The 25,820-nt window shown below is 45.7% G+C and overlaps 1 protein-coding gene across 1 annotated transcript in view; it reads left to right on the forward strand.

The window, feature by feature from the left end:
* Positions 1 to 10,075: 10,075 nt before the first annotated feature.
* Positions 10,076 to 25,820, forward strand: part of MKLN1 (muskelin 1) — a gene marked incomplete at its 3' end in the record, with an annotated part of 58,512 nt that continues 42,767 nt past the window's right edge. The window contains exons 1-2 of the mRNA XM_083366574.1: positions 10,076 to 10,197; positions 24,081 to 24,150. Of these exons, the coding sequence (XP_083222700.1) occupies positions 10,085 to 10,197; positions 24,081 to 24,150 (183 nt within the window). The 5' untranslated portion in view covers positions 10,076 to 10,084. The remainder of the gene's footprint in view (positions 10,198 to 24,080; positions 24,151 to 25,820) is intronic.

Below are 25,820 nucleotides of genomic sequence, written 5' to 3' on the forward strand. Positions count from 1 at the left end.
GAAATGGAGGTAGTGACAGATTTTATTTTCCTGGGCTCCAAGATCACTGCAGAAGGGGACTGCAGCCAAGAAATTCAAAGACGCTTGATCCTGGGGAGGAAAGCCATGGCAAATCTAGACAGCACACTAAAAAGCAGAGACATCACCCTGCCAACAAAAGTGCGTGTAGTCAAGGCTATGGTCTTCCCAGTTGCAATGTGTGGCTGTGAAAGTTGGACCATAAGAAAGGCTGAGCGCCAAAGAATTGAGGCCTTTGAACTCTGGTGCTGGAGAAGACTCCTGCGAGTCCCTTGGACTGCAAGGCGATCAAACCGGTCAGTCCTAGAGGAGATCAACCCTGACTGCTCTTTAGAAGGCCAGATCCTGAAGTTGAAACTCAAATGCTTTGGCCACCTAATGAGAAGGAAGGACTTACTGGAGAAGAGCCTAATGCTGGGAAAGGCGGAGGGCAAGAGAAGAAGGGGACGACAGAGAAGGAGGTGGCTGGATGGAGTCACTGAAGCAGGAGGTGTGAGCTTAAAGGGACTCCAGAAGATGGTAGAGGACAGGAAGGTCTGGAGGAACGTTGTCCATTGGGTCGCGATGGGTCGGACACGACTTCGCAACTAACAGCAAAAAGAAAGAGATGAAAGCAATTGTCTCTGTAAATTCTGTAAATATTTGGGGAGGCGGAGGGGGTGGTGAGCAGAATGAAAGGTGTTTCTTAACTATAGCAGCTGGAAGATGGGTAGATTTCAACTCCCAGAATTCCCCCCCCAGCCATGAATTCTGGGAGTTGAAGTTGCCCCATCTTCCAGCTGGCAAGGTTGAGAAACACCGGTCTGTGGTAAGAACCAACAAAGAATGTACCGTAATCCAAAATTGTATTGCTACTAAACTGAGAGCTGGTATGGAAAACAGAATACAGGCAGCCTCCAACTTACAACAATTTGTTTAATGATTGAAGTTACAACAGTGCTGAAAAAAAGAGACTTATGACCCTTTTTCACACCTATGATCGTTGTAGCATCCACATAATCACCTGATGTACATTCAAACGCTTGACAACTGACTCACATTTATGACGGTCGTGGTGTCCCGGAGGGGGTGTCACGTGATCCCCTTTTGCGACCTTCTGACAAGCGAAGCCAATGGGGGAAGCCTGATTCCCTTCACAACCCTGTTACTAATTCAACCGCTGCAGTGATTCACTTAACGACTGTGACAAGAAGAGTCGCAAAATGGAGCAAAACTCACTATCCCTTAACAACCTAAATTTTGGGCTCAGTGATGGTCGTAACCTGGGGGCTCCTTGTAAAGGAAATTTCTTGGAAAGAAAGATGGGAAATGGCGGAGGATCGTTGCAGCATCCCCGCAATCACATGATCAAAATTTAAATTCTTGGCAACTGGTTCATCTTTATGTCGGTCGGAGGGTCCTGGGGTCATGTGATCCCTTTTTGCAACCTTCTGACAAGCAAAGTCAATGGGGAAGCTAGATTTACTTCACAACTATATTACTAACTTAACAACTTAACAACTACATTACTAACTTAACAACAGTGGTGATTCACTTAACAGCAGGAAACAGAAGAGAGAGCACTCATCTGTGGAGCCTTCCCTTTTATACAAGGCTCTTAAAGGGACACAGACCCTGCTGAGTCATTCCCAACATTATATTAGCTGGTTAGCTTTTAAATCATTACCTTGACAAACATGTTACTAATTTAACAACAGCAGTGATTCACTTAACTGTGGCAAGAAAGGTCGTAAATAGGGCAAAACTCACTTAACAACTGTCCTGCTTAGCAACATAAAATTTGGGCTCAACTGTGCTCGTAACTTTACAGCTACCTATTGTATTCCTTTCTCTCTTTCTGTCCTTCCCACCTCTGTTTTCTCTTCTTCGGAAAAAGAGCTTCACAGATAGGCAAAGTTAGGTGTATCAATAGCCCGACTTGTGGCAGGTTATTATAATTCTATTTTACTGGGGTAAGGTTTAAAATTACGTAGCCTCTCAGTTTGGAACACAAGAGACTGGCATATTTCCAAGCAGCCCAACCCACACACAGTTGTATCTTTTGTCCAAATGTACACGAGCAGAACTATTTTTAAAATAGTCTTTAAAAATCCCTGAATTCTGTCTTGGATTGTACCAGCTTTCTTCCAGAGCCAGGCAATAGAAATTACAAATTTTTGTTCTGCTGGTCTATGATGACTGAATAAAGGTAATTATTAAAAAATCCCTGAATTCTGTCTTGAATTGTATCAGCTTTCTTCCAGAGGCCAGGAATGGAAATTATAAATTTTTATTCTACTGGTCTATGATGACTGAATAAAGGTAATTATTAAAAATCCCTGAATTCTGTCCTGGATTGTATCAGCTTTCTTCCAGAGCCCAGGAATAGAAATTATAATTTTTTATTCTACTGGTCTATAATGACTGAATAAAGGTTGATTGATAGATAAATTTTATTCTTTTTTATTGGGGTCTTTTCTTTCCCCTGGACAGGGCAAGTGACTAGATGAGACTAGGAAATCAACTGCACTGGAAGATTAAAACTATTTTTATTGAGATTAGCTATAAGAATAGAACCTTGCAAATCTCATGGTGCCAAACACTTTCCTCCTCCTTATACACCAGTGAATTAGGGGAGGGTATCTGTCTGAGTTGCTTCTGAACGTTATCTCATTGTTCTGTTCTTTAAAAAAACATTTGCAGCCCCCTTTGCCTACAAAACAGTTCCATTATGTAATCATCCTTACTCTCTACAACAGGAGTACGCCAGCTTGGCTCTTTTATGACTCGTGGACTTCAACTCCCAGAATTCCTGAGCCAGCGTGGCTCAGCTTGAAAACCTCTCCCTTTCCCCTCAGCATGGCTGGCTCAGGAATTCTGGGAGTTGAAGTCCACAAGTCATGAGGGGGCCATAGTTCTCTCATGCTGGCTCAGGAATTCTGGGAGTTGAAGTCCACAAGTCATGAGGGGGCCATAGTTCCCCCATGCTGCCTCAGGAATTCTGGGAATTGAAGTCCACGAGTCATGAGGGGGCCATAGTTCCCCCATGCTGCCTCAGGAATTCTGGGAGTTTGAAGTCCATGAGTCATGAGGGGGCCATAGTTCTCTCATGCTGGCTCAGGAATTCTGGGAGTTGAAGTCCACTAGTCATGAGGGGGCCATAGTTCTCTCATGCTGGCTCAGGAATTCTGGGAGTTGAAGTCCACGAGTCATGAAGGGGCCATAGTTCTCTCATGCTGGCTCAGGAATTCTGGGAGTTGAAGTCCACGGGTCATGAGGGGGCCATAGTTCCCCCATGCTGGCTCAGGAATTCTGGGAGTTGAAGTCCACGAGTCATGAGGGGGCCATAGTTCTCTCATGCTGGCTCAGGAATTCTGGGAGTTGAAGTCCACGGGTCATGAGGGGGCCATAGTTCTCTCATGCTGGCTCAGGAATTCTGGGAGTTGAAGTCCACGAGTCATGAAGGGGCCATAGTTCTCTCATACTGACTCAGGAATTCTGGGAATTGAAGTCCACGAGTCATGAGGGAGCCATAGTTCTCTCATGCTGGCTCAGGAATTCTGGGAGTTGAAGTCCACCAGTCATAAAAGAGCCAGGTTGCCTACCCTTGGTCTACAAGAAAGGAAGAGGTGCCTAGAGGCTTAAAGAATTACTTCCCAAAAATGTTATTGTCTAAAATCCACCTAAAAGTCCATATTTCATCCAAAGTAAATATCCAACGAAAGCCTAATCTGAAAGTATTTCTCTGTTTATGCCCATGTTTCCCTGAAAATAAGAGTAGGTCTTATGTTAATTTTTGCTCCAAAAGAACCATTAGGGCTTATTTTTCAGTTAGGGCTTATATTCGGGGAAATGAGAAGGGCGGGATATAAATGTAATAAAAATAAAAAAAAATAAATGCCTCCATCTGGCTGACCATCTTAACTGGGTCTTATTTTCTGGGTGGGTCTTATTTCCGGGGAAACACAGTAAGTAGTCCTTGAATTATGAACACAAAATTTCTGTTGCGAAGTGAAACCTTTGTTCCGTGAGTTTTTACGACCTTTCCTGCCACAGTTGCTAAGTGAATCACTGCTCTTGTTAAGTTAGTGATACGGTTGTTAAGTATAATAATAATAATAATAATAATAATAATAAAAATAATAATAATAATAAATAATAATAATAATAATAATAATAATAATAATAATAATAATAATAAAGTTGGAAGGGACCTTGGAGGTTATCTAGTCCAACCCCCTGCTCAGGCAGGAAAGCCTATACCATTCCAGACAAATGGTTCTCCAGTCTCTTAAAAACTTCCAGTGTTGGAGCATTCACCACTTCTGGAGGCAGGTGGTTCCACTGGTCAATTGTTCTAAATGTCAGGAAGTTTCTCCTTAGTTCTAGGTTGCTTCTCTCCTTGGTTAGTTTCCATCCGTTGCTTCTTGTCCTGCCTTCGGGTGCTTTGGAGAATAGCTTGACTCCCTTCTCTTTGGGGCAGCCCCTCAGATATTGGAAGACTGCTATCATGTCCCCCCTCGTCCTTCTCTTCATTAAACTGGACATCCCCAATTCCTGCAACCGTTTCTGATATGTTTTAGCCTCCAGTTCCCTGATTGTCTTTGTTGCTTTTCTCTGTACTCTTTCTAGAGTGTCAACTGTAGTGTCTCAACTGTATCTGGCTTCCCCATTGAAACTTGGCTTCTCAGGAGGTCACAAAAGGAGATCACGTGACCCCAGGGAGTCCTAGTGGACAATCACTTAAATATGAGCCAGCAGTGTGCTGCAGCTGCCAAAAAAGCCAACACAGTGCTAGGCTGCATTAACAGAGGGATAGAATCAAGATCAAGTGAAGTACTAATACCACTTTACAATGTTTTGGTAAGGCCACACCTGGAATACTGCATCCAGTTTTGGTCACCACGATGTAAAAAAGATGTCGAGACTCTAGAAAGAGTACAGAGAAGAGCAACAAAGATGATTGGGGGACTGGAGGCTAAAACATATAGGGAACGGTTGCTGGAATTGGGTATGTGTAGTTTAACGAAGAGAAGGGTGAGGGGTGACATGATAGCAGTCTTCCAATATCTCAGGGGCTACCACAAAGAAGAGGGAGTCAAGCTCTTCTCCAAAGCACCTGAAAGCAGGACAAGAAGCAACGGATGGAAACTAGTCAAGGAGAGAAGCAACCTCGAACTAAGGAGAAACTTCCTGACAGAACAATTAACCAGTGGAACAACCTGCCTCCAGAAGCGGTGAATGCTCCAACACTGGAAGTTTTAAAGAAGAGACTGGACAGCCATTTGCCTGAAATGGTATAGGGTTTCTTGCCTTAGCAGGGGGTTGGACTAGATGACCTCCAAGGTCCCTTCCAACTTCTTCTTCTTCTTCTTCTTCTTCTTCTTCTTCTTCTTCTTCTTCTTCTTCTTCTTCTTTTTCTTCTTCTTCTTCTTCTTCTTCTTCTTCTTCTTCTTCTTCTTCTTCTTATTATTATTATTATTATTATTATTATTATTATTAAATATAGGTCAGTGGCCAAGCGTCTGAATTTTGATCACAGGACCCTGGGGATTCCTGCAATGGTCCTACGTGTGAAAAACGGTCCTAAATCACTTTTTTCAGTGCCGTTATAACTTTGAACGATCACTAAATGAGCTATTATAAGTAAAGGACGACCTGTATTTTTTCAGCTCCCTATTCCCAGAGATTCTGTCGGCCAACAGTATCAGCATAGAGGAGAACATTTGTAGCTCAGAGCTGATCGGTGGAGTCCTTGGTGTTCTCTGAGCTGGGTGGTTTTCCTGTAGACGTTTAATTTCCCAACTAGGTAACATCATCAGTGTTAGGAGGGAAGGGGGTTTGAGGAGGAAGAGGAGAAGCGGAAAAGGAGGACTATGGGGAGGGTGTCCTTGGTCCTCTCTGAGCTGGGTGGGGTTTTTTTGCAGACGTTTCATGACCCAAGTAGGTAACATCATCAGTGCTAGGAGGGAGTGGGGTTTGCGGAGAGCAGGAGGAGGAGAACTGTGGGATCCTTGGTGCTCTCTGAGCTTGGTTGCTTTCTTGCAGACATTTTATGACCCAACTAGGTAACATCATCAGCACTAAAAGAGTTGGGCTTCTGGAGAGGAGGAGGAGGAGGAGGAGGAGGAGGAGGAGGAGGAGGAGGAGGAGGAAGACTGTGGGGGGTCCTTGGTGCTCTCTGAGCTTGGTGGTTTTTTTTGCAGACATTTCATGACCCAACTAGGTAACATCATCAGCACTAAAAGAGTTGGGTTTCTGGAGAGGAGGAGGAGGAGGAGGAGGAGGAGGAGGAGGAGGAAGAAGAAGAGGAGGAGGAGAATGACTGTGAGGTCCTCAGTGCTCTCTGAGCTGGGTGGTTTTTTTGCAGATGTTTTGTGATCCAACTAGGTAACATCATCAGTGCTCGGATGATGCTACTAGTTTGGCAGTGAAACGTCTGCAAGAAAACCACCCAGCTCAGAGAGCACTGAGGACAATATCAGCATAAAATAAAACAATATCCAGAAACCACACCGGTAGCGACGGTTGTAAGTTACAACAGCACTGGGGAAAAAATCTATCATGTGACCCGGGGATGCAACAGCCACGTGAAAAATGGTTATAAGTCAACTTTGAATGATCACTAAATGAATAACCCTAAGCCAAGGACTACCTGTACTGCAACTCCTCCTAAACACGGAAGCTCACTCATCATACCGTACAAACCCTGATGATGCCCAGAACAAGGACACGTGCTGCCCTTACGTACTTCTGACTTGACACATGAACACAAGCACATAAGTTGTGAGGATGTGGTCACAAGTACGTTGTCTTTTCCTGCCTGTCCTGCAGGGTTGTCCACCTTTTCCAAACCAAGAACCAGTTTCGGCCCCGATGGGCACAGCCACTCAATGGACGGAAGAAGAAGCCGGAGGAAATGCTTCAAAGCACCTCCTGTTAGGATTGCTGAGTCATTCCCAAGTCTGGGAAAAGATCTCCAGCCATTAAGGAGCATTAAGTGCTTTAATTAAGCCCTGGATTTCCTCTCCGTTGCCAGCTCATTGTTCCATTTATGGCCATCAAAGTGTAACAGTATTATTGCAACTGACAGCTCGGGTCTATAGATTTAAGGGCAGTTTAAACAGTATTATTTATTTCAAAATCCCTTCTTTTTACAGACATAAGTTAACCAGATGATAAAGCAAGGATCTCTCTCTGTCTGTCTGTCTGTCTGTCTGTCTGTCTGTCTGTCTATCTATCTATCTATCTATCTATCTATCTATCTATCTATCTATCTATCTATCTCTATCATCTATGTATAGGTAAAGGTAAAGGTTCCCCCGCACATGCGTGCTAGTCGTTTCCAACTCTAGGGGCCGGTGCTCATCTCCGTTTCAAAGCCGAAGAGCCAGCGCTTGTCCGAGGACGTCTCTGTGGTCATGTGGCCGGCATGACTAGATGCCAAAGGCGCACGGAATGCTGTTACCTTCCCACCTATTTTTCTACTTGCATTTTTACGTGTTTTGAACTGCTAGGTTGGCAGAAGCTGTGACGAGTAACAGGCGCTCACTCTGTTACACGGCACTCGGGATTCAACCCGCCAAACTACCTTCTGATCGACAAGCTCAGCGTCCTAACCCACTGAGCCACTGTGTCCATCTATCTATGTATATCTATCATCTCTCTATTTCTATCTTTCTATCTATCAATCTATCTATGTATATCTATCATCTATTTCTATATCTATCTATCATCTCTATGTATATCTATCATCTCTATTTATCTATCTATCTCATCTATGTACATCTATCATCTATCTATTTCTATCTTTCTATCTATCAATCCTATCTATCTATCTATCTATCTATCTATCTACCTACCTATCTGTATCATCTCTCAATCGTCCATCCATTCTTCCATCCATCCATTACTCACATCTGTCCATCCACTATCTACTCTCATCTGTCTGTCATTCTATACATATATGTCTGTCTCTATCATCCATCCATCCATTCATCCATCCACCCACCCAACCCATCCATTCTTTATCTACTCTCTCATCTGTATGTCAGTCCTTTCATATTTGTCCATCCGTCCGTCCATCCATCCATATCTCATCTTCTAATTTTTTCTTCTTCTAGGGGCTTCTTGTGAGACCTGAAGAAAATGTCCCTCAAATGTAACTGGGGCCCACATGAATTTTAGAAAAAAAAATTTCACTTCAGTCCAAAATTCCACCCCATTACCAGGAGGAATGCAAATAAAATGCATTACATCTGAGCAGGTACAAAGTAGGTTTTAAAAAATAATAAGAACAGTCTACAAATTGTCCTTGCTCTTGAAGTGAGAACTTTTTCCCCCCTCTGCATAATTATGCAGAGAACCCAGCGATAAAATAAGCCAGCAGTAGCATTCAGCAAATTAAAATTCCTCTTGATTTAGCAAAATTGCAAAATATTGCCAAAGAAATATTTATTTATTCACGTATAGCATTGTCCAGATGTTTAGCACTGCTGGACTGGCCAGAAAGCAGGAAAAAGGTGGTGTTTGCCCAACACACTTAAGCCACATTCTAAATTAGCCATGTTTTGAACATGTTAAACTGAGCGAGGGAAACCAGATCTGGGTTGAAAAACCGCTGGCTGAGAGCAAAGAAGAGATCAGTCTGGCTGGGGAATTCTGGGAGTTGAAGTCCACCCATCTTAAAGTTGCCAAGTTTGAGAAACACTAGCATATAAGTAATCCTCGACTTACAACAATTCATTTAGTGACTGTTCAAAGTTACAAGGGCACAGAATAAAGTGACTTACGTCTGTTTTTCATAGTTACGACCATATGTTGCATCCCCAGGGTCAAAATTCAGAAGCTTGACATCTGACTCACATTTATGACTGTTGCCATGTTCCCGGGGTCAGGTGATCCCCTTTTTGACGACCTTGGGGCAAGCAAAGTCCCCGGGAGAAGCCAGATTCACTTAACAAACGGGTTACTAACTTAACGACTCTGGCGATTCACTCAACAACGGTGGCAACAAGAGTCGTAACAAGGGGGCAAAACTCACTTAACGTCTCACTTAGCAACAGAAATTTCTGGGCTCCGTGGTGGCCGTAAGTCGAGGACGACCTGTATTAGCCAAAGCAGCCATAGGTAGGCATTTGTAATTCGCTCCAACAAGTGGAAAAACGCGCGGCGGCCCCTTTAAGACGCCCTGCCCCCCCCTCTCTCTCTCCACTCCCTAAGAGACATGGTGAAAGTCCCCCCCCCCACGTGAGCTCGATACTTCCGGGTCTACCACGAAACATCTTCTAAAGCGGGGGTCTCTTCAAAATTGGCCCTTTGATGACTTGTGGATTTCAACTCGCAGAATTCCTCAGGAATTCTGGGAGTTGAAGTCCACAAGTCATAAAAGGGCCATGTTTGAAGACCCCTGGCTTCTATGGTCCATGCTGGCTGAGGAATTCTGGGAGTTGAAGTCCACAAGTCATAAAACGACCAAGTTTGAAGACCCCTGGCTTCTATAGTCTATGCTGGCTGAGGAATTCTGGGAGTTGAAGTTCACAAGTCATAAAAGGGCCACGTTTGAAGACCCCTGGCTTCTATGGTCTATGCTGGCTGAGGAATTCTGGGAGTTGAAGTCCACAAGTCATCAAAGGGCCACGTTTGAAGACCCCTGGCTTCTATGGTCTATGCTGGCTGAGGAATTCTGGGAGTTGAAGTCCACAAGTCATCAAAGGGCCACGTTTGAAGACCCCTGGCTTCTATGGTCCATGCTGGCTGAGGAATTCTGGGAGTTGAAGTCCACAAGTCATCAAAGGGCCCAGTTTGAAGATACCCCGCCCCCCCAGTTCTAGAGGTCGTGCGTGGCCGAGGCCGCCAAAGAGAAGCGGTCGTGAGCACTCTCCCACTTCCGGCTCCACCGCGAACATGCGTGGCCGAAGCCGCCAAAGAGAAGCGAGCGTCCCGGCGGCAGCCGGAAGTGAAAAACCGGAAGAGCGCGCCTCTCTCTCTCTCTCTCTCTCTCTGTCTCTCTCTGTCTCCCTCCCTTCCCTTCCCGCCTTCCCCTCCGCCCACTCTATGGTTCCTCCCCGTCGCGGCGGCTGACAAGATGGCGGCGTCGGGCCTAGGCTTCGGCCCAGGGTCGTCGGGGCTCCTCGGGAGCCGGGTCTTGGCCTACACCCTCCACCGCTGGAGCAGCTTCTCCTCCACCTACCTGCCAGAGTGAGTCGGCCGACGGGGTGGGGTGGGGGAAAGGGCGCCCTCCTCCTCCTCGAGGCGGACCCCTCCCCTCCGCGGGCTCTCGGGACCCCCGCCCCATCTTCCCCAGCGCGGAGGATGGGCCCTGCGGTCCACAGCGGGGGAGGTTGGGGGCAGGAGGGAGGTCGAGTTTCTCTTCTGGGGGGAGGGAGATGCTGCGAGACCCCCTCCCCCAACCCTGATGCCTGCTACCCCAGGCGGGGAGGGGGGGGTCCCTCCTCCTCCTCCTCTCCCCCCATTTTGCAGTGGTGTGAATGAAGGCTGGCGAGGCCGGGGGGGGGCTTCTGGGTTAGAGCCCCCTCCCTCCCCCCGCCTCTTTAGCGGGTTGGGGGGCTGATGTGGAGCAGGGCAGGCAGATGCTGGGTTGATCAGGCGCCCTCCAGCCAGGGTGGGTGGGCTCTTAGGGATCGAGTGGATCTATGTCCATGTGTGTGTGTGTGTGTGTGTGTGTGGGGAGGATCTGTCTCCCAGTATGGTGCTGGAGAAGACTCCTGCGAGTCCCTTGGACTGCAAGGCGATCAAACCGGTCAGTCCTAGAGGAGATCCACCCTGACTGCTCTTTAGAAGGCCAGATCCTGAAGCTAAAACTCAAATACTTTGGCCACTTAATGAGAAGGAAGGACTCACTGGAGAAGAGCCTCATGCTGGGAAAGGTTGAGGGCAAGAGAAGAAGGGGATGACAGAGAAGGAGGTGGATGGATAGAGTTACTGAAGCAGCTTAAAGGGACTCCAGAAGATGGTGGAGGACAGGAAGGCCTGGAGGAATGTTGTCCACGGGGTCGCGAGGGGTCGGATACGACTTCGCAACTAACAACAACAAATGCTTAAATGGAAATTAAATTAAATTAAATTAAAAGGTGGGGAGGAAAGCCATGGCAAATCTAGATAGCACACTAAAAAGCAGAGACCTCACCCTGCCAACAAAAGTGCATATTGTCAAGGCTATGGTCTTCCCAGTTGCAATGTATGGCAGTGAAAGTTGGACCATAAGAAAGGCTGAGCGCCAAAGAATGGAGGCCTTTGAACTATGGTGCTGGAGAAGACTCCTGCGAGTCCCTTGGACTGCAAGGCGATCAAACCGGTCAGTCCTAGAGGAGATCAACCCTGACTGCTCTTTAGAAGACCAGATCCTGAAGTTGAAACTCAAATCCTTTGTCCACCTAATGAGAAGGAAGGACTCACTGGAGAAGAGCCTCATGCTGGGAAAGGTTGAGGGCAAGAGAAGAAGGGGATGACAGAGAAGGAGGTGGATGGATAGAGTTACTGAAGCAGCTTAAAGGGACTCCAGAAGATGGTGGAGGACAGGAAGGCCTGGAGGAATGTTGTCCACGGGGTCGCGAGGGGTCGGATACGACTTCGCAACTAACAACAACAAATGCTTAAATGGAAATTAAATTAAATTAAATTAAAAGGTGGGGAGGAAAGCCATGGCCAATCTAGATAGCACACTAAAAAGCAGAGACATCACCCTGTCAACAAAAATGCATATAGTCAAGGCCATGATCTTCCCAGTTGCAATGTATGGCTGTGAAAGGTGGACCATAAGAAAGGCTGAGCGCCAAAGAATTGAGGCCTTTGAACTCTGGTGCTGGAGAAGACTCCTGCGAGTCCCTTGGACTGCAAGGCGATCAAACTGGTCAGTCCTGGAGGAGATCAACCCTGACTGCTCTTTAGAAGGCCAGATCCTGAAGCTAAAACTCAAATCCTTTGGCCACCTAATGAGAAGGAAAGACTCACTGGAGAAGAGCCTAATGCTGGGAAAGATTGAGGGCAAGAGAAGAAGGGGACAACAGAGAAGGAGGTGGCTGGATGGAGTCACTGAAGCAGGAGGCGTGAGCTTAAATGGACTCCAGAAGATGGTAGAGGACAGGAAGGTCTGGAGGAACGTTGTCCATAGGGTCGCGATGGGTCGGACACGACTTTGCAGCTAACAACAACAACAACTGGTAGCAGGCCTTGTCGTGGGGTCTTCGTGGCCATCAGGATGTGGTGATGGGGCTGATGTGCTTCTTAACAACTCTGGCCCAAAAAAAAAAAGTTGTAAAATTAGGTGGGATTGTGACAGCCACATTGCTTAGGAGTGGACGTTATGTTTCTTCCTCCTCCTCTTCTTCTTTTTCTTCTTTTTCTTCTCCTCCTCTGACAGTTTTCTTCTTCTCCGACGTTTCTTCTTCCTCTTCCTCCTCTTCTTTTCTGACCTTCTTCTCTGACATTTCTTCTTCTTCCTCTTCCTTCTTCCACAGGTGGTACCCGTACCACTGGTTGAAAAGCCCTGATCTAGTGAGGTTAATAAACATTTGCAAGAAAGGTTAGAAAGCATCAAGGACTTCAGTTTTTCCTCCTCCTCCTCCTCCTCCTCCTCTTCCTCCTCTTCTTCTTTTCTGACCTTCTCTGACATTTCTTCCTCCTCCTCCTCTTCTTTTCTGACATTCTTCTCTGACGTTTTTCTTCTTCTCTGACTTTTCCTTCTTCTTCTCTGACCTCCCTCTTCCTCCTCTTCTTCCCTGACATTCTTCCCTGACATTTTTCTTCTTCTTCTCTGACATTTTCTTCCTTCTTCTCTGACCTTCCTCTTTCCCCTCTTCCTCCTCTTCTTCCCTGACATTTTTCTTCTTCTTCCCTGACATTTTTCTTCTTCTTCCCTGACATTTTTCTTCTTCTTCCCTGACATTTTTCTTCTTCTTCTCTGACATTTTCCTCCTTCTTCTCTGACCTTCCTCTTTCCCCTCTTCCTCCTCTTCTTCCCTGACATTTTTCTTCTTCTTCCCTGACATTTTTCTTCTTCTTCCCTGACATTTTTCTTCTTCTTCCCTGACATTTTTCTTCTTCTTCCCTGACATTTTTCTTCTTCTTCTCTGACATTTTCTTCCTTCTTCTCTGACCTTCCTCTTTCCCCTCTTCCTCCTCTTCTTCCCTGACATTTTTCTTCTTCTTCCCTGACATTTTTCTTCTTCTTCCCTGACATTTTTCTTCTTCTTCCCTGACATTTTTCTTCTTCTTCTCTGACATTTTCCTCCTTCTTCTCTGACCTTCCTCTTTCCCCTCTTCCTCCTCTTCTTCCCTGACATTTTTCTTCTTCTTCCCTGACATTTTTCTTCTTCTTCTCTGACATTTTCCTCCTTCTTCTCTGACCTTCCTCTTTCCCCTCTTCCTCCTCTTCTTCCATGACATTCTTCCCTGACATTTTTCTTCTTCTTCTCTGACATTTTCCTCCTTCTTCTCTGACCTTCCTCTTTCCCCTCTTCCTCCTCTTCTTCCAGGACATTCTTCTCTGACATTTTCCTCCTTCTTCTCTGACCTTCCTCTTTCCCCTCTTCCTCCTCTTCTTCCATGACATTCTTCTCTGACATTTTTCTTCTTCTTCTCTGAACTTCCTCTTCCCTTCCTCCTCCTCCTTCCATCTACCCCAAAGATGCTTTTTCAGGAGGCAGCTCGTTTTTCTTTGAAGACCTTTTTCACTTCTCATCCAAGACGCTTCTTCAGCTCTGACTAGAATGGTGGGGGATGGAAGGGGAATGGAGTCTAGTCGGAGCCGAAGGAGCGTCTTGGATGAGAAGCGAAAGGCCTTCCAAGAAAAACAAGAAAGCCCAGTGGCCTCCTGAAAAAGCACCTTTGGGACAGCCGTGAACTGGAGGACTAGGAATCTCCATAGACGCCCTTCCGTCTACCTTTCCCAGCATTAGAGCCTTTAAGCAGAGTTAGGCATTGATCATGCAGGACGGGGCATCCGATTATTGCTGGTTCCTAGAGGCCACCTAGATCAGAGGTCCCCAGCCTTTTGGGCACCAGGGACCCGGGTTCCATGGAGAGAGGTTTTTCCGTGGACCGGAGGGTGCGTGGTTTTGTGTGCTGCCTGCATCCCGCGGATGGGGCTCTGCTTGTTTGTGCGGACCGGTAGCTGGCCTGCTGTGGCCCAGTGCTGGTCCACGGACTGGGGGTTGGGAACCCCTGACCTAGATAGTTGTTCAGGTCTTTTTTTGCCCAGAAGGGACCTTGGAGGTCTTCTAGTCCAGTGGCCCCCAACCTTTTCAGCACCAGGGACCGGTTCCGTGGAGAGAGGTTTTCCCACAGACCGGAAGCGCATGTGGTTTCGCCTGCTGCCGGCATTCCATGGATGGAGCTTCATTTGTTTGCACGGACATGTTTCTGGTGTGCTGTGGATCGGTCCCTGTCCACGGACCAGGGGTTGGGGACCCCTGTTCTGTGTCCAGCTCCCTGCTCAAGCAGGAGATCCTGTACAATTGTTAAGACAAGTGGCCGTCCAGTCTCTTCTTAAGAACCTCCATTGATGAAGAACCCACAACTTGTGGTGGCAAGCTGTTCCACCGGTTAATTGTCCTCACTGTTAGGAAGTTTCTCCTTAGTTCCAGGTTGCTTCTCTCTTTGGTCAGTTTCCAACCGTTGTTTCTTGTCCAGCCTTCAGGTGCTTTGGAGAAGAGGCTGACCCCCTCTTCTTTGTGGCTCTTCTTTGTCTTCGGAGATGTCATCCATTGCCACTGTAACTGGGTCCATCCACTTTCCTCCTGTTGGTCACCCTTTCCTTCCCTTTCCTTACGTTACAGTTAGTCCTTGACTTACAACCATTCATTTAGCGGCCGTTCAGAGTTACACTCTCCTATCTTTGCCTTGTCAGCATCCGTTCAGTTTAAACTGCTAAACAAACCTATTTTTTATTATTATTAACTTTTTTATTTTATTTTATTTTATTGTTCTTTTGTAAGGAAGTTTGCTGTATACTTTTTCCGATGCCGGTAATTTGTAAAACTTGAGGGTGTTTAATTTTGCTTTTACATTTTCCTGCAAAATACTGTGAGGGAAACCAGGTTTCTAATCAGGGTGTCCCCGGTAGCAGATAAACAAAAAAAAAAAAGGGGGGGGAGAGTCTTTTCATGATTAGAGATGTAATCTTTCCGTAGATAATTCCTCCTCTGTAAATGGTATCCTAGAACGTTCTAAGCCATTTCAAGCTCCGGCTTTATTTTATTTTATTTTTATTTGTATCCCACCTTTGCAATGCAATTTTTTACAAATAACTCCACCTATCCAACACACATTTTTCTCCTCTTATTTTTCCCATAACAGCAGCCCTGTGAGGTCGGTTGGACTGAGGGAGAGGGACTACCTAGCCCAATGACTAAATAGAACTTACCGCTTCCCCGTGTTTATCTGAAGGTCATCTGGCTGGCTTTCGTGGAAAAGGCGGGACTTGAACTCACGACCTTTTGCTTTCTAGCCCCGTGCCTTAACCACTGGGCCAGACTGACTCTCAGACAGCTCCGTGATTCCAGCAGTGAGCCTCTGTCTGAGAGGGGAGGGGGGGGGGAAGCTATTGCGCAATCTCTTTTTCCTGACCTCTCTTTGAAGAAGGGAAAGGTTGGAAAGACGTCATGACTTCTAAATGTGTTATAAGGCATTCAGAGTCTTTTGGGGAGTTGGGTGTGTTAAGGAATTTGTTGTGCAGAGGTCTCCTTGTGCTACCAAGGAGTTGCACAGACAAGGAAGGGTACTGAGAGTTGTAAAAGTCACACAGTAAACACAAGAGTACACTGAGTTGTAAAAGCAAAAAGTAGTTTACTTGAAGGTGGTGTAAAAACAAAAATGCACGGTCAAAAATAAACAGTCCAAGTAGCAATCCAAAATACAAAGTCGTCTTACCGGTCCAGAGGTCAATACACAGTTCAGATTTATAACAGTAACAGAGCAAAAACAGTAACAGTAGAGAGCAGTGAATTCAGAGAGAGAGAGAAGCTACGTTACTAGCTCCCTCTTATGGCCATGAGAACACTTACACACCCATTGGCCAATTAACATCTTAAAGACATAACATCATGGTTAATATATTTTCAACCCAACATTGTAGGCTAACACCATATGCCTAACAGGGTGGTCTCCAAGACCACCACCACCATCAAGTTCACAGATCAAAGAGACAGTTGTGTTGGAGGTGAAAATTGTGTTGGAGGCTCAGGACATGAAGGAAAACATAAAAATAGCGAGGGATGTTCATCACAGGGTTGTAACACTGAATGCTAAACTCAGGAATAGAACAGAATAAAATAGGGAATGGAATGGAAATTAAGAGTAGAGTAGAATAGAATAGAAAATTGGAGTGGAATGGAATGGAATAGAAAAGAATAATTGAACAGAATATAGAATAGAATAGAATGATTGAAAAGAATATAGAATAGGGAATGGAATAGAAATTAAAATAGAGTAGAGTAGAATAGAATAGAATAATTGAACAGAATATAGAATAGAATAATTGAACAGAATATAGAATAGAATAGAATAACTGAACAGAATATTGAATAGAATGGAACAATTGAACAGAATATAGAATAAAATAGAATAATTGAACAGAATATAGACTAGAATAGGGAATGGAATAGAAATTAAAATAGAATAGAATAGGGAATGGAGTGGAGTGGAGTAGAATAGAATCAGAACAGCGCGGAGCAGAATGAAATGAAACAGAATAAAATGGAACAGAACAGAATAGAATAGAATACTTTATTCGGCCAAATGTGAGTAGCCACATAAGGATTTTGCCTTGAGTTTTGAGCCAAAAATTATTCATTTATTTACTTACTTACTTGCTTACTTATACCTCCCAGAGGGGCTCTGGGCAATGTAGAATATACTCAGTAAAACTGACATTAAAATCAGAATTGATTTAAGATTAGAAAGACTTAAAATGGCCGAGGTGACAGGATAAGCAGGGAGGTCATAAGTGCTGGGAGACAGAGGACCCACGGCAACGTGGAAGGTGTGGGCTGTTCATATTTAACTGGAGAGATCCGGCAAGGTTTATTAGGTGGTGCCAAGCTCAGAAGACGGAAGTCCGTGTTACTAACTTACGAACCGCAGCGTTTCACTTCACTGCCGTGGCAAGAAAAGTCGCAAAATAGGGCAAAACTAACAAATGTCTCCCTTAACGAGAGAAATTGTGGGCACAATTGTCATAAGCTGAGGAGCACCTTGTACTTCTATATTTTCAGTACCTGTATTTCTGAGTATATTTGCAGCCCTCACTAATAGGAGAAGACTTCAAGCAAGTAAGGAAATGGCAAAAACGGGGTATTCTAATGGGATATTCTATTTTTTTAAAGTTTTTATTGATTTTTTCCCCCATACATAAAGTAATAATTTTTCCAACGTGCTGTCTCGACTTTACATTTGCTGACACATTTAATTCCTAATCCTTTTTTTTTCCCCTCGAGCCATCGGTAGAATAAGTCTCAAGTTGGATCATATTGTTTCTTCTTTTCCTTTCAAATCTCATAGTCCATCTGTCAGTCTCTGCGCAGTCTAGTGTTTCCCCCCTCCCAGTTATTTCTCCATCTGAATGGTGATCCTTCACTTTTTTCCAATATCGCGCAGACGCAGTTAATATTTTGAGTTTGGGCTTGTAAGCATCGTTCAGCCCGGAGCAGACGTGGGCGACGAGGTGGGCGAAAGAGAGAAAGCGAGAACAAATAAAAAGCAGGACGAGTTTCTTGCGGCGTGCAAGTTCCCTTTCGGCGACGGGTCCTGAGATGAACTTGGACGCAAACCCAAAGCTGTCGCAACTGTTTGCTCACTTGGTGTGTTTACTTTTGGGAAAGCCACCTTCTGCCCTCCGGGTGCGAGATTCAGTCTGGGATTCAAAGGCAGCGTTGAACTTCACCCTAGTTTTTATAACTTAAATCCGTGTAGAGAAATATTACACACTGAAATGGTATAGGGTTTCCTGCCTGAGCAGCGGGTTGGACTAGATGACCTCCAAGGTCCCTTCCAACTTCTTATTACTATTAGGTGATCCTCGGCCCAGGGCGACGCTTCTGCTAACAAGCAAGACTCTTGTCCCCGTTTTGCGGCTTTCCTCGCCGCGGTCTTTAAGGCAGTCGCTGCAGTTGTTAACGTTGGGAACACAGTTGTCACTTCCCCCTTGACCTGGCTTGTCAGAAGGTCGCAAAAAAGGGATCCCGTGAGCGCAGGACACGGCAAGCGTCGTAAGTACGAGTCAGCTGCCGAGCGTCTGAATTTTGATCACACCACCGCGAGGACGCCGCAGCGGCCGTTAGTGTGAAAAAGGGATCAGAGGTACGCTTTTTTTTTTTCCAGGGCTGCTGCAAGTTCGAACAGCGACCGAACCGTCGTAAGTCGAGGACTTACCTGTATTTGGAGTTTTCCCTGGGACTTTTTCCCCCCAAAACCCAGCGTTTCATCGCCCTTTGCGGTGCCCCCTGTAAACATGGAAGCAAAGCGCTGGGTAATCGATAAATGTTCTACTAACCTTTATCCATAGAAAAGGTTGGAGAAAAGCCACAGGCAGAATAGACAGAACAGTTCACTAAAGTGGAAAGAGAATATCGCAGCCATCTTCAGGAAGTTCCTGAGCCCTTGCTATTTGCAAACGTCCTTTCTGCTATTCGAAAGAGGGTACCCGTGAAACCAAAGAAATGGTGTGGGGAGGGAAAGAAGAAAAAAAAAAAAAGAACAGAAATTCCGAATAACTGTTCAGCCCAGCCGTGCAGCTTGCATAACTGGGATTGCTTTCTCCGACATAGCCAAGTTTCGAAAGCCGCGGGTGGGTCTGTTTAATCCTCTTGGGGGGCTTGAATAGAATTGGATGAACAAGTGCAAGTTAAAAACAACCAACGAATTGCACAGGGTTTCCATTCGTCGTTGCCCGGCTGATGCTTTTATGGGGACTGTGAGAGTCTCTCTCTCTCAGCATAGGACGGGGGTCCCCAACCTGTGGGCCACAGCACACTACCGGGCCGTGGCCTCGGCCATTGGGCTGCGTGAATGCCTGGCCAGCACACACACACACACACGCTCGTGCTAGCCCCGTCCTGAGTGTCGCGCCGTCCCCAGCTTCACGCAGGCACTAGCCCCTCCCTCAGCACCGCCCCCCTTTGCATCCCACGCATGCATGCAGCCCCATGCCGCCTCCTTACTTTTCCTCCGGAACACCAACCTAAAAAGGTTGGGGACCTCTGGCGTAGGAGACCCGTTTTCAGTATTTTATGGCATGTGTAGGAGAAAGACTGGCAGGATCTGGGGGCGGAGTTAAAGGAGGGATCAGCCGAGAATCCCTACATAGCTACAAGCGAATCAAGTCCAATCTCTCTCGAATCCTGTTGACCCTTATCTAGTTCCTCCCTAGCTGATGCTAACCCTCAGTCAAGAAGTTTGCCATGCAGAGGCATAAGAAGCGATAGACCTGTTTAATGACACCTCTGTGGGTGAACTTGGATCTTTCCTGTCTGACGTTATGGAAGCCAACAGATAGCTCCTCAAAAACAGGTAGTCCTCAAACTGCGACTGTAACGCAGCACGCCCCTTATGGGTCTTAAGTCATACTGGTCATAAAATAGGTCGGTCCCACGACTAACCCTGATCGTACAACCTTTTTTAGTTGTTGCAGTTGTTAAATGGACATTGGGGTTATCGAGCGATTGCTGTGGTCGTTAAGCTGAATCCATTCTTCGCTATGGGGCGGTCTTGTTGAAAACCGGAAGTGTTGATTTGCAGCAGAATTGTTCTAAATGCGGTCTTGGAGCCCGGTGCCCAAAGTGCAGTTATATGACGTGTGTGTCTCTGTGTGTGTTTCCTCAACTTTGAGTCTGGGTCATAAGTGCCTGGGTCATAAGTCCCCTCTTTCAGATCTGTTGTAACTTCTAGTGACTGGTCACAAATTGAGGACTGCCTGCACTCAGCTTAGTTCCTTGGAGATGGCTCCGTCTCAGAGGAAGACGTTACTAAATTAGATGGGACAGTGTCCACAAAATAGCTTTGTCGTAAATTATAGGATACTGTAGCCCGGTTGCCCAAAACCTAAGGTATGATAGTCTTCACACAGCTATGGAGGTATGGCAGTGCCGTAATGCAGGGGTCTTCAAACTTGGCCCTTTTATGACTTGTGGTCTTCAACTCCCAGAATTCCTCAGCCAGCATGGACCATATAAGCCAGGGGTTTTCAAACTTGGCCCTTTTGTGACTTGTGGACTTCAACTCCCAGAATTCCTCAGCCAGCATGGACCATATAAGCCAGGGCTCTTCAAACCTGACCCTTTTATGACTTGTGGTCTTCAACTCCCAGAATTCCTCAGCCAGCATAGACCATATAAGCCAGGGGTCTTCAAACTTGGCCCTTTTATGACTTGTGGACTTCAACTCCCAGAATTCTGTCTGAGGAATTCTGGGAGTTGAAGTCCACAAGTCATAAAAGGGCCAAGTTTGAAGACCCCTGCTGTAACGTGACAGAATGCCAGTGCTATAAAGATGTGTCACGTTTCCTGAGATAGCAGCTTTATGCTGAAAGGATGAAACGGGATATTCCGGTCCGTGAACTGGTTTCCATGACGGTTATTATTCTTCCTCCTCCTATTTTCCCCACAACAACAACCCTGTGAGGTGGGTTGGGCTGAGAGAGAGAGGGACTGGCTGAAAGTCCTGCAGCCGGTTTTCATGCCTAAGGCGGGACTAGAACTCACTGTCGCCTGGTGATTGGTCCAAAGTCTCCTAGTTGCCTTTCAGGCCTAAGGAGGACTAGAACTTACCGTCTCCTGGTGATTGGTCCAAGGTTTCCCAGCTGCCTTTCAGGCCTAAAGAGGACTAGAACTCACCATCTCCTGGTGATTGGTGCAAAGTCTCCTAGTCGCCTTTCAGGCCTAAGGAGGACTAGAACTTACCGTCTCCTGGTGATTGGTCCAAAGTCTCCTAGTCGCCTTTCAGGCCTAAGGAGGACTAGAACTCACCGTCTCCTGGTCATTGGTCCAAAGTCTCCTAGTCGCCTTTCAGGCCTAAGGAGGACTAGAACTCACCGTCTCTTGGTGATTGGTGCAAAGTCTTCTAGTCGCCTTTCAGGCCTAAAGAGGACTAGAACTCACCGTCTCCGGGTGATTGGTCTAAAAGTCACCCAGCCTGCTTTCATTCCTGAGATGGCACTAGAATTCACCATCTCCTGGTTTCTAGGCCAGGACCTTCACCACTACCTCAAACCGGTTCTTTTTCTAGAGGATGCGGTTGTCCCAGTTGACCTGGGTTATCCTTGCTTCCTCACAGGTTACCGAGCTACGTTTCTCAGGCCGTGGACTCTTGGCCAGGCTAGCTGGGGGATCTTCTGGGAATTGTTGTTCAGCAACATCTGGAGGGCACAGATCCTTAACGCTGATTGTCATAAAACCTCATCGATGCAGAACAAAAAAGAAATAAACGCTGGGATGCATGAATGCTTTGTGAAAACAGAACATTCCGAATGTGCATCTTTCAGATTCCCCGTGTTGGAAAGCTGCATTTATTGGGCCTTTTGTGTAGGGAGGATTCTTAACGGCGGAATTATCCCTGATTGATTTGTGTCTGATCACCCCATTCAGGGTTTTTCAAAGGACGCGATTTGTTTCTTTCTCCACGGCCCATTCATCTTCTTGTCTCCTTTGCAAGCATTTTGTGGTAAGGAAAGTGCAGCGCTGGTGTTTTCCTCAGCTGCGTTTTCTGAAACAAGAGAAGAAAAAAAGAAGAAAAAAAGCTTATTTGCTTATTTCTAAGTCCCGTTCAAGAGCGGGGGCTTGCAGTTGGTTCTCGAATTTTGTATCTGCTGTGGGTAAATTGTATTGTGCGCTTGATCCAACTTTTAAGGAAGATTGGAATAGGGCAGCTGTAACTTTTCCCAAAGCAACATGGATTTGAAGGGGAACATTAAGCCTGCATTTGCTTCTTGCACTTTCAGAGGTTTCTCAGCAATTGTGCTATCCAGGGACTTGATATTAAGTCGTCCTCTACTTAGAGACCAGTCACTTACGGACTGTTCAAAGTTACAACAGACTCCCCAAAAGGTAAAGGTAAAGGTTCCCCCACACATGCGTGCCAGTCGTTTCTGACTCTAGGGGCCGGTGCTCATCTCCGTTTCAAAGCCGAAGAGCCAGCGCTTGTCCGAGGACGTCTCCGTGGTCATGTGGCCGGCATGACTAGACGCCAAAGGCGCACGGAACGCTGTTCCCTTCCCACCGGAGTGGTCCCTATTTTTCTACTTGCATTTTTTTACGTGCTTTCGAACTGCTAGGTTGGCAGAAGCTGGGACGAGTAACAGGCGCTCACTCTGCTACGTGGCACCCGGGATTCGACCCGCCAAACTGCCGACCATTTGATCGACAAGCTCAGCATCCTAACCCACTGAGCCACCATGTCCCTCCCCAAAAGGTACCACGATGTAAAAAAGATCTTGAGACTCTAGAAAAAGTGCAGAGAAGAGCAAAAAAGATGATCAGGGGACCGGGGGCTAAAACATACAAGGAACGGTTGCTGGAATTGGGAATGTCTAGTTTAATGAAGAGAAGGACGAGGGGGAACATGATAGCTTTGTTCCAGTATCTGAGGGGCTGCCCCAAAGAAGAGGGAGTCAAGCTATTCTCCAAAGCATCCGAAGGCAGGACAAGAAGCAACGGATGGAAACTAACCAAGGAGAGAAGCAACCTGGAACTAAGGAGAAACTTCCTGACAGTGAGGACAATTAACCAGTGGAACAACCTGCCTCCAGAAGCTGTGAATGCTCCAACACTGGAAGTTTTTAAGAAGAGAATGGACAGCCATTTGTTTGAAATGGTATAGGGTTTCCTGCCTGAGCAGGGGGTTGGAGTAGATGACCTACAAGGTCCCTTACAACCACAACATCATCATCATCATCATCATCATCATCATTATTATTATTATTATTATTATTATTATTATTATTATTACATTATGCTGGGACATATATATTTGCCTTCGTTTGTTAAAATCTCATGTCTAAAAATTTTATTTACCTACCATGAACTGAATTGGTTTGTGCTTGAAAATAATTTATGGGGCAAAACTCTTTTTTTTATTGAAAAGTTTTACAGTACATTTTAAGTATACTCCATTCCTCTGCCTCCCCCCCCCACATCCCCCCCCCGACTTCCCAGAGCTGAAAGGAGGGTATTGCCTCTAACAAGCTTAAACTAAAATAAGCTAACAAACTGTGAATACACTTTAAATCCTATCGCACTTTAACTCCCCTTATACGTAGGTAAAATAATAGTACATGTTATAATTCTAATATTCATTCATATGCTAGATGAAATTTTTTAGTCCCATACTTATTCTGAATATATTCAACCCATCTTCTCCATTCCGAAATATATCTCTGTTGCGATTGTTCTTTCAGGTATGCTGAAATTTTTGCCATTCCTGCCAAGTTTGAAACTTTTAAGGGGCAAAACTCTTTAGTGGGCAAAAAAAGGAGGAGCAAGGCTTCCTTTGTCATTACAGTCCACATGTATGTATTTTATTTCCTGCATTTAAATAATTCTTTTTTTTTTTCCTGAGAAGAGGTCCATAGGTTTGCCCCTAGACTCGCAGGGATCCGTAGCACAAAAATACTAGCAAAAAACGTTTCTTTGCTAACGATCTAACAATAACTTCACGAAAACCCGCTAAATGACCTGTGGATTATTGTGTAACTTTTGCACAATAACATCTAATTTGATCGAAAACACCCGGAAAACGCCTTGTGAAATAACAGCTTAGGGGTCGTAATTGGAAAAAAAAAAAGGGGGAAACCCTCGCAAATCACCACCATTTGTCGGAAACCGTGTCTTCGTTCGTAAGTGTGAAAAATGGTCATAAGTCTCTCGAGTGCAGTTGCAAATTTGGTCACTGAATGAATGGTTGTAAGTTGAGGACCGCCTGTTTTATCAGGTTTTGAATCCTGATTTGGACCTAACAACAGACCTGGCTTGTTTAATTATTCCCGTTAAAGCAAGCATCAATGGTGGATGGGCAGTCGGCTGTGTTGTCACCTTTTCGTTTTTACACCTGTCTCTCTCTTTCTGTGTTTCTAGGAATATTTTAGTAGACAAGCCCAATGATCAATCTTCACGATGGTCGTCAGAAAGCAACTACCCTCCACAGGTAATTTTTAATGGCTGCAAACATATCCGAGATGCCTTTCTCCCCCTAGTTTCCCCACAACAACCCTGTGAGGTGCATTGGGCTGAGAGAGAGGGACTGGCCCATTGTCATCCAGCTGGCTTTCATGCCTCAGGTGGGACTAGAACTCACTGTCTCCTGGTGATTGGCCCAGAGTTGCCCAGCAAGGCGGGACTAGAACTCACTGTCTCCTGGTGATTGGCCCATAATCACCCAGCCGGCTTTCATGCCTAAGGTGGGACTAGAACTCACCATCTCCTGGTGATTGGCCCAGAGTTATGCAGATGACTTTCATGCCTAAGGCAGGACTAGAACTCACCGTCTCCTGGTGACTGGCCCAAAGTCACTCAACTGTCCTTCAGGGCTAAGGCAAGACTAGAACTCACCATTTCCTGGTGAGTAGCCCAAAGTCACCCAACTGGTTTTTATGCTTCAGGTGGGACTAGAACTTACTGTCTCCTGGTGATTGGCCCAGAGTTGCCCAGCTGTCCCTCATGTCTAAGGCGGGACTAGAACTCACTGTCTCCTGGTGGTTGGCCCAAAATCACCCAGCCGGCTTTCATGCCTAAGGCGGGACTAGAAGTCACCATCTCCTGGTGATTGGCCCAAAGTGATGCAGATGACTTTCACGCCTAATGGCGGGACTAGAACTCACCATCTCCTGGTGATTGGTCCAAAGTCACCCAGCTGCTTTCACGCCTACGGCGGAACCTGAACTCGTCTTTTATCCCCACTCCCTCATTCTTCCTGTTATTTCCATTTCTTTAAGTAAGACTTCCCTTGTGCCTCCCTTGTGCGTATTCAGTTATATTTGCCGTCCGTGTCTTGTTTATTTCACATTCCTTCGGCATTGGAATATAGACCAGGGTTTCTCAATTTTAATAACTTTAATCTCTGTGGACCTAAACTCTCAGAATTACCTGGCATGCTGGCTGTGGAATTCTGGGAGTTGAAGTCCACACAGATTAAAGTTCTTGAGAAACACTGCTCTAGACAATGAAAATTATGAACTTTCTCAGCTAATATCCTTCCTGATTTTTCATTGAGTAGTTAAGAGCCCCCCCCATCTCCCTAGTACAACTACACTCCCAGCACCTTTTACACAAATATTTGTTTTTTATTGGGAGTGAAAACCCTGAAGATGCACCTTGTGTCGTATGGGAGAAGCTCACAATGATCTAAAAAGAAATCTTCAAAGAACAGATTTTTAGGCCATTTCCTACTTGTTTTTCCCCTTGTCCTGTGCACAAAACTATCGGCATCCTGGTTATTTGCTTTTGTTGTTGTTGGAATACAGGTAGTCCTTGACTTACAACCGTTTGATGACCATTCAAAGTTACAACACCATGAAAAAAATAACTCACGACCATTTTTCACACTCATGCCAATTGCAGCATCACATGAACAAAATTCAGACGCTTGGCAACTGGCGTGTATTCATGATGGTTGCAGTTTCCCTGGGGGGTCACGTGCTCCCCTTTTGCAACCACCTGAGGAGTCAAGTCAATGGGGAAGCCAAATTCAGTTAAGAACCATTGTCAGAGCATGCACAGTCTTATTGCGCAAGATAACCCAGGAGTAAACACAGTAAACAGTGGTCTATATTAAATGGTGGTTTATCCTACACTATCTACAATATCATACACCAGGAA

Source organism: Vipera ursinii (assembly GCF_947247035.1).
Source record: "Vipera ursinii genome assembly, chromosome: 6".
Lineage (NCBI taxonomy): Eukaryota > Metazoa > Chordata > Lepidosauria > Squamata > Viperidae > Vipera > Vipera ursinii.